At 39.2% G+C, this 9,700-nt stretch overlaps 1 protein-coding gene across 1 annotated transcript in view; it reads left to right on the forward strand.

Annotated features, from left to right (window-relative positions):
* The window catches only part of LOC128740694 (uncharacterized), a 62,764-nt gene extending 54,930 nt beyond the window's left edge, over positions 1–7,834 (forward strand). Inside the window, exon 3 of the mRNA XM_053836258.1 lies at positions 7,354–7,834. Within this exon, the coding sequence (XP_053692233.1) occupies positions 7,354–7,788 (435 nt within the window). The 3' untranslated portion in view covers positions 7,789–7,834. The remainder of the gene's footprint in view (positions 1–7,353) is intronic.
* The last annotated feature ends 1,866 nt before the right edge of the window (positions 7,835–9,700 follow it).

A 9,700-nucleotide genomic window follows, 5' to 3' on the forward strand; every position in this document is an offset into this window, starting at 1 on the left:
TTTCAAGACGTAGAAATACCAATGGAGCTCGCGCTCTGCGCTTTTACGATTCGGATGTTGATGTTGTGAACGAAGTGAAGTACGTGGGGTTGATTCTCAGCTCCAAGCTTGACTGGTCCACAAATATTGATTTCCGAATTAAAAAAGCGTGCATGGCCTTTGGGCAATGTAGACGAGCAATTGGCAACTCTTGGGGGCTTAAACCCAAATACATACACTGGTTATACACGGTCGTTGTCAGACCAATACTGGCGTATGGTTGTCTTGTATGGTGGCAGAGAGGGGAAGTTGTGACTGTCCAGACAAAGTTAAACCATCTTCAAAGGATGTGTTTAATGGCAATGTCTGGTGCATTTACTACAACTCCTACTGCCGCCCTAGAAGCTATTTTCAATATTAAACCTCTACACTTCCACCTGAAGCAAGAGGCACTAATATGTGCTTATCGACTACACGCGATTGGCCTTTGGCAGTCTGTGGACGGTTCCACTGGTCATACTCGACTGTGGTCGCAAATTGTTGCTGAGGACAAGTTTGCCCTTGCTCCTAGCGATGTAACGCTCATGCGTACTTTCCCGTATAGGACTTTCTCAAGTGACTTTCCTCCTAGAGAGGATTGGATGTCAGGCTACATGGAAAGGAAAATTTCCGACTATGTGGTCTGTTATACCGATGGTTCCTTGTACGAAGGTCGCGCGGGTGCTGGTGTTTACTGCCGTGAGCTGGAATTGGAGGAATCCTATTCGTTGGGTAGTTACTGCACCGTTTTTCAAGCTGAAATCTTTGCAATTATGTGCGGAGCTCAGTTTGCACTTCAGAAAGAACTGATAGGCAAGATTATCTACTTCTGTTCTGACAATCAAGCCGCTATAAAAGCCCTTTGTGCGGCTAATTCTAAATCTAAAACAGTCATCGCCTGCCACACCCAATTAGAAGAACTAAGCATTCTAAATGCCGTTCATCTGGTTTGGGTTCCTGGCCATTCTGGTATAACCGGAAATGAATGGGCTGATGAACTAGCAAGATCTGGAGCAGAAAAGTCGGTTTTCGGACCGGAACCTGCTTTACCAATTGCGGCATGTTGGATAAAACAAAAGATTCGATCTTGGTTTTCATCTGAACATGTACGTTATTGGGAAAATCTTGAAACTTGTCGTCAAACGAAAAGTTTCATTGTTAAGCCTTGTGAGAAGGTTGCGAAATTTCTTTTGCAACACTCAAAGGTAAATTGCAGTATTCTTGTCAGATCACTGACTGGTCACTGCAGACTAAATTATCATATGGCTACGATTCAGCGAACTGAATCGTTTCATTGTAATTTATGTGAATCCGACTACGGTACACCATATCACGTAATTTGCAACTGTCCTGCAGTAGCACAATTGCGTCATAGGATCTTTGGATCCTACGTCTTAAATGAATCGGATTTTAGGAAACTAAAATTACGAGACATTTTGATGTTCCTTACCGAAAGCGGTATTGAGCTATAAGCTCTTATTTATCATGAGTATACCCCCCAGGGGGTGTACTTTTGATAAGTTAACTACCAAGGATTGCAGTATCCCCTCGGGGGTACAAAAATCTCTCGGTATATATATGTTTGTGTTTGTCCAAATTCCTCATCCACCCCTTCCTATTCCTCCTGTTTTCCTTCCCGTCCTCATCAGGTAAATGATGACACGGGCAAGATGGGCAAGGCACAAATCTTCCACATGATTGTGAGGAACGTGCTGCTCGAGCCAAAGATGCTGATACCTGATACCTGATATTTTAACCTAACTTCCTAATCATAATCATAATCATAATTGCTGGACCACTAAACCGAGCACTGATGCGGAAAATGAAAATACCTTTCATTCAATGAACTTTCTATGAAAAATATTCAGGCGGACCTAAAAATTATACATCATTGCTAGAACATCAAAAATATGTTTACTATATATTTTTTGAAAAGCTGAGAATTGTTTGCATAACATATCAAATATTTAGTGACTTATAGCTTTTTGTTTTTGAGATATAATTTTTTAAAGCTATATTTGCAATGAAATATATATTTTTTGACAAACAAGGACCAAGAATATTCACTTCTTTGTCAAAAATTTCCATTTTATTTCAGTTAAAAACAAAACACCTTGCGTCTCCATTGCATTTTCACAACATCTTTCATTATTTATGAGGTTTTTGCAATTATGCGTATCTTTTACCTCCACCTCAGTATTTCTCCTATACTTTACCACCACCTCAGCTTAGAAAAATACTTTGAACATCGGAGTTCGTTCAAAAATTGAACATTGAAAATTGAGTGTGGTCGGTTTAGCGGGTATAAGATGGCCGGGGGACGCCAAAAAGTGTTCAAAATAATATCACCATGAAAAGAGAACAGTTTAAAGTAGTGTTAGGGTAGTCGCTCGCATTTGTCACAAGGTAAGACGATTGCATTCGTTGTACGAGAAGCTTTATAAAGAAAAATGAATTTTCCAATTCAAATATATTGTACCAATAGTTGCGCTAAGGTTCCCTTAATTAAGCTTGGTGTTCCTTTAATTGTGTTATCATCGTACGGTTTTACAAGAAAAAATCTGACATAGCCTAACCGTAAGGAGTTTATTCAGGAAACGGGTAATTATTTTCAGTTAAAAACTATTTTGGTTGAAATTGAGTGTTCTTCATCAGACAAAAAAAATCAAATTGAATGAAATAATACACTTAAAATGTTGGCTTCCCAACCGGCATTGAGGTACGTTGTATGTTCGAATCTCGACTGGGAGAGGCTGTTAAAGTCCATAAAACTAAATCTTTTCGAGACGCGGCGAGAATGCTGCAGACCAACTTATCCTGTATGATTCTCAGCATCGCTCTTAAGGTGATCCGACGATCAGATATCGAAACGAGAGGTTTGATTCTCAGTAAAAGTAGCAAACTTCTTGGCTAAGCATGTGACTTGGAGCCAAAAACTTTGCCACGACGAAGGCCATCTGTGCCAGACTGAAAGCAGAGCCTGGGAGGGTTGGGCTTAACATCAACGCGTCGAAGACCAAATACATGAATGATAGAGGCTCAAATGGTCACTCTTAATTCAAACCGAGCCAAATGACAAAATTCTTATTTCGAGAAAAACGCGTTCAAAGTTTGCTGCTCTGTATAGTTTATAGCTATCAATTGTTCGAAATCATGTCATGACTCTGGCTGTTTGCAACACCTTTGTAGTCTGATTAGAATAAAATGTAGCTTAGAAAATTCTTGCAGCAAATGGCTGTCATTAACTCGGTATATTCAAGCATGATAACGGACCTACTTTGGCCTTCGCCAAACGCTGCGATTAAGAAGAATAAGCCACTTTTCGATCCTGACAATGTACAAACCTCCTATTAGACCAATAGACCATGCCCACAGAGGACTTACGCGCCTTTGCAAATGACATTTGGCGGAGTTCAAGCTGAAAGCGTAGAGTAGCGGAGGTGCATGAATCAAGGGCAACAGACACTGCTTAGGAATATTACCAACGTACATTTGGCGAAAGTCGCTAAACTACGGTGAACCGGACACATCGTAAGGAAAACGGTTCTAGACAACAACCCCACCGACACCGATACAGATCGACTACACGTGCGAGATAGCTCGTCCAGGTCTAAAGGGACATTTTTTATATTTTATGTAAAAACTGCGACTTCCGTGATGCCTGAGAAATGTGTGCCGAGTAACCCAAAGTCGAATTAAATGGAGCTTAAAACAGCACAAAGACCCCGGCTCTAAGACGACGCCGACGGAAACCGTGCAATCAGCCTCGCACATTTTGCTGTGTTTTAAACAACAGCTGGCAGAGAAATTTCAAGCTTGAAAGTGTATATCAAATTTTCTCCTGGTGGGTGGGGTTTGAACTCCCAAAACACCTCCCTCCCCCATCGCTACGCCCGTGACACAACGTATTAGAACAAACTTTTTTTTGTTTTGTTGGTAGTAGCTTGGCAGAGACTTTTATAACTTTTGAGGTTTGTAAACGAAACACAGCCAGAGAAAAAAAAGAAGACAAAATTTTATTATTTCAGCCAACTTTTCTGCTTCTTTTTCGTTTTTCGCAAGCTGTGTTTTATTTACGACACTCAAAAGTTATAAAAGCCTTTGCCAAGCTACTATCAACAAAACAAAAAAAAGTTTGTTCCAATACGTTGTGTAGTTTTTGAGAAAAAGGTACCATGCGGTATCGAAATCCGTACAGCTTCGAAATCCGTACACCTAATAAAATTTGCTTGATTATATGTATTAAAAAGTCTAAATGCAAAATATTAATAATAGGCCTAGACCCGTGGTTTATTAGCATTACGTCAATGTCAAAATATAGGTAGTAGGCCATCAAATACAAGTAATAAAAATTAAAACGTTAATGCTTATCAGATTTCCCTCTAAATTGGCTGTGTTGTTAGCAATTTGCTAAGAAAATAACTTCCAATAAAATGAAGTGTAAAGCGCACTTGAAGTAATTTTCCTATTTAAAATCCCGAAAATCAATTTGAACTAAAGGTGTTTATCGTTCTACAGCTTAATTTCATTCATTATGGCATTGAAATAATATTTATTCATCATAATTAGTAGTGTACGGATTTTGATTCAGTTTTACTAGTTGAATCTAAATCCGTACACCTGTGCAGTATCCTTAGTGATCCAACTCTATTCTATGTTTTGCCAAACAACATGGAAATAACTAAAGCTAAATATATGTCGATAAACTGGAAGATGGCAATTACGATAATACATGGTGGATAATCCCTTAATAAAAGCATCGAGATAGTTTAAGTTCCGGTCAGTACGATAAGAGTTACTATATTGAATTGGTACTCTCGAAATACCGGGGTCTTTTCTGCAATTTTTCAGCTTTCCGTATAATTTGCAACAAAAATCAAGAAAAAATGTTATATATTGTTTATAAGTGAAGTTAATTTACTCTAAAATGTTAAAAAAGTTTGTTTCTAAGCCTAATATTTCCTGAGGCATAAGGAAAAGAATGTAAGAACATTTAACACAAACGAGGTTTTGTTACAAGTGGGATAAATAGAGGCAATATTTAATCAGTACCAAACCTGGTATTTTAACTTTCCGACCGAAAATGAACAATTACCCATAATTTGGCTTAAAAACAAAAAGATTGATTCCTTGTAGTGTTCCTACTGTGCGTGTGAACGACTCTTAGATGAGCAGGACTAAAATACAATGCGTCAATTATCGAGAAAAGCATATTTTATAAAGCAATTAGTCAAATAAAGAAAAACAATTTAGCCACAAACTTTAAACTCATTTCGATCAAGCTTACACGGATTTAGATTCAAAATTATGCGGACTTTGATTGATTTTTAACATGGTGTACGGATTTTGAATCACAGGTGTACGGATTTCGAATCAGGCATAAAAAAGTGTACGGATTTTGAATCAAGAGATGCACATTTTGATCTCGTTTTTTATAACTAGGATTAATTTTAGCTTCCTGTTATTCCAAATAACGTTAAAATGAGCATTATACTGTCAAAAGAAAACATGACGAATTGCTTATTACAATATCATAATTTTATATTGACCATTTAAAATTGTCTAGCTCTTAGGTGTACGGATTTCGATACGGCACGGTACATAAAGTTTGAAAATCGTGGCTTTCCAGGAGCGGCGTTTTATTCCGCTGAAGTTGTTCCACGCCGCACTGGAATGCTTATGAGTATGATCGTTTTTCATCCACTTCCTGGGGTCGGATCATTACAAAATTGGTATCAAAATAAGCGGAAAAGACTGCAAAATCAAAATCTGAAAAAAAAATTATGATTTTTTCAAAAATTTTAGTCGTTTATGTCTCCTTAAACGTATTTATCTTCAACGCAATCTTCTCTGTTTCGCGTTCTAGTCTGGTGTAGTGATCTTCCACCGCCTCAAATGTTCTGCCGACTGCATCCACGTCGTCAGCAAAGCATATAAATTGACTGGATTTATTGAAAATCGTGCCCCACATTTCGATCGCCGCTCGTCTTATAACACCTTCAAGCGTAATGTTTATTAGCAGGCAGGAAATACCATCTCTTTGTCGAAGTCCCCTGCGAGATTCGAATGGGTCCTATAATCCACCAGAGATCCTCATACAGCACTGGATCATCTTAGCCATTAAAAGTCTAGGCCGCTTACCCGAAAAGCCGTTTTCGTTCAGAATTTTCCATAGCTCTTGTCGGTTTACATGATCATATGCGGCTTTGAAATCAATGAACTGGTGATGCGTGGGTACTTGGAATAAGCGGCACTTCTGGAGGATCTGCCACAGGATGAAGATTTGGTCCTTTGTAGACCTACCCTCCGTGAAGCCGGCCTGATAACTTCCCACAAATCTATTGACTATTAGTGACAGTCGATGGAAGATGATTTGGGACAGCACTTTGTAGGCGGCATTTAGGATAGTGATCCCGCGGTAGTTCTCACAATCCAGCTTATCGCTTTTCTAATTGGCTCCCATTATAGCTTAATTCGACACGCGTCTCTCCCAGGTTGAGTCAAAAGAAACGTTATACAAACTTAAAAAGCGTTGCTATAATGATCCTCCCTTATTTATCTAATTTTCCGCTCTTTTCACTTTACGCCTTATCCCACTCTGTTACTATACTGTACTAGATTCGTCTACCATTCCCACTGTCTCCTAGAGAATACTACCGTTATAAAAAATTAACTAATACATGACCTCATCATAAAGATCAAAACAACAAAACACGAGGTTTGTCCATTCCAATTTATTACTCCTAATTATTTGATGTTGCATTTGCATGTGATCTAAAACTAACAAAATCACACTACTTTTCGTGGTCATCGTGTATCATTAATATCAGGCCATAGTAAAAGTTAAAACCAAAAACAGCTTCCTTAATCCCGGATAACAAGGCAACAAATTACACTCAGAGTGAAGTATTACATAATAGTTAATCAAATAGAATTATACCCTCCAAATAATCCCTCGTCGCCTGGATACCTTCAATTTGCATATTTAATATTTTTAATTGAGTACATGTATTCATAAATGAATCGGCATCAGGCAAACCCTTCCCGACCGACATTGCGTCGGTCGGTTAGCTACTTGGTCAGCCGGTTTAGCAAATTGCGCATTTTTACCTCACTACCTCAAACAAATTTCAACGAAGCTTATCTTCTCATCGCGAACAGCAAAAGTTATGACTATAGGGAGTCCCCTGACATCAATTGGCCTCAATTGGATCGATCTTCGATCTTTATATTGTCGGTTGATGCATCTGCGTTGCGTTCACAAGCAGGCAAATGCGAATTAAATCGGAAGATTTATGAAACATTTGAAGATTTGTGCTTACATTACGCTTACAGGTGGAAGATTATCTTTTCAAAATTACATTATTGATATACGTTTTTGTGTTTCAGGTGATTGTGCTTATCGTTGCCATAGCCACCGCATCAGCTCAAATCCGTCCAATTCCGGTTCCACTTAGGCCTGTCCCTTATGCTAGTCCGGAAGCAAGTGCCGTTATCCTTAACCAAGTGTACGAACCCAACCCGGACGGTTCGTACATCTACAGCTACGAAACGAGCAATGGAATCCGTGCTGAGCAGCGTGGCTTCCTGAAGAATCCTGGAACCCCCGGTGAAGCTCAAGTGATGCAGGGATCATACTCGTACACCGGTCCCGACGGTGTGGTTTACACCATCAACTACATCGCCGACGAGAACGGGTACCGTGCGGAAGGTGCCCATATTCCATCAGCCCCGCGATACAACCCGCGATTCCCAGGTGCATTCAAGTAAAAGGGGACATCAGTAGCGCGATCTTCCGTCTGCCAGTTACCGTAGTTACGATATTTATTTCAAAGTTCAACTTAGCCCAGCAAAAGTTCAAATTGCTCTCTGTTCAAGCTTACGTACAAGCGCGAAAACAACCTCCAACTGCATACTCAGATCCACGACGTTTTCGTTTATACTCATCATCTGTCGGCTTGTGACTAGTACTGTACTGTGATTTATCAAATCTGTGCTATCTCGCTGTAATATTTCACTCATCGCACTACCTGCCTGCCGGTCTGCCAATGGGAATAATGTATTCGCCTGCAGTGCACACAATTACTTCATGTTCCGGAATAATCGGATGATTGCTGAAAGACGCAATTTAGAATCGTTACGATGTCAAGTATTACTTCCGGTTTGATTCGTTAAAAAATCATTTTTGAATTTTATGCTTTGCTTCACTTTTTTACTTCGCACTTAATTAGCCCCATTTACTCTGCCACGCTGTAATCTGTTTATTCTTCCATGTACAGTTAATTAAATAGCACACTCTTTACGATAATTGTAATTATATTTCTTAATGTAATTATATATAAATACTTGTAAAAAAATTGTACAACAATTATTTCAATTATGTAAACCGTTCACGAGGAGTTCGAAATAAACAGCCTGCAATCGCCCAATAAGAAGCGGCGCCATTCATAGAAAATGAACCGAATGACACAGAAACCTTTTTTGCCTATTAACACCATTGCCACACCTGCGGCCCGGCCCAGAGCTGACCTTTTGAAGAAGATCCATTTCCACCCACACCGGCACGCCTGAAACGGATCGCAACGCTCGCAGTATGCCCTCTCCTAACCTACCGTACTAGGATGAGTTCGCCTGATATGGTTCTAGATTCTACATTGGTCTCCTCCGCTGAATTATATTGACTAAATGGATCAGAAAAAGGAAAAACGTTACATAACCCAGTGGAAAAATTGATTTGATAAACAAACAAATTATCCATTCGAAGCAATATTAGATCAATCACCTTAAAGTAAAAAAACAACAGTAAACGGAGGTCATAAATCATAATTGAACCGCGATCGCCATCGGGGCCGCACGAATTGGCGAGGTGGTTCAGTCAGTGCAATCTTATGCACTGTGTAATAACGTGATTATTTTTATTTGCGTTTGGCATGGTGTCAGTGAATTTTACTACGTTACTGGCCTGTCAGGGATTTATCAAGGGGCGGGAGAGCTAGGCAATTCAACCGTGGGAAGTAACGGTAGTGTCGCAAGTTTCTTGTCAATTTTACGGAATTCATTCATAGGCGTCGGATGGGAAATCACGCGGCTCTTGGTTGGATCTACAGTTTAAAATAATTGAGAAAAATTATCGAATCGAAAGTACAGGGCGATTATAGTCTAGGTTGTTGCTAAGTAAATAACAATGCCGTCTATCACACGAAACGTCCCTTCGGGGCGAGAACAAACCATTCGGTTGTCAAATAGCTATTTAAAATTATAGAGAAAAATCCCTAGACCAACCTGGCAATGAATGTTCTATTGTCTGTGTTGCTACTGTTTCCATATACTTATATTAAAATAAATAATAATGGCGTTTTAATATTAAAAATGACGTTTCTGTGGAGTTTTTCTATTAGAGATTTTAGATAAATACTCATTTTGATAGATTGGCAATGCTCACAAAAAACAGTTGAAAAAGCTTTGGATTAAAGAAACTGACTAAAGAAGTGACAGGTAACTCATTTTCGGTTCGCCGAAACCAAGTAGGCATGAATCTCGATGAAACCTTCTGAATGTTTTGCTCGAAAACTTGCGGGGTATTAGTCGATGAACGCGGCAGAAAATATTGACTGCAAGCAAACAGCAATAAATATCATCGTATCATCACGAAATCGATCCGTGCTGCCTAACGAAAACACCA

The sequence above is a fragment of the Sabethes cyaneus genome, chromosome 3 (genome assembly GCF_943734655.1).
Source record: "Sabethes cyaneus chromosome 3, idSabCyanKW18_F2, whole genome shotgun sequence".
NCBI lineage: Eukaryota > Metazoa > Arthropoda > Insecta > Diptera > Culicidae > Sabethes > Sabethes cyaneus.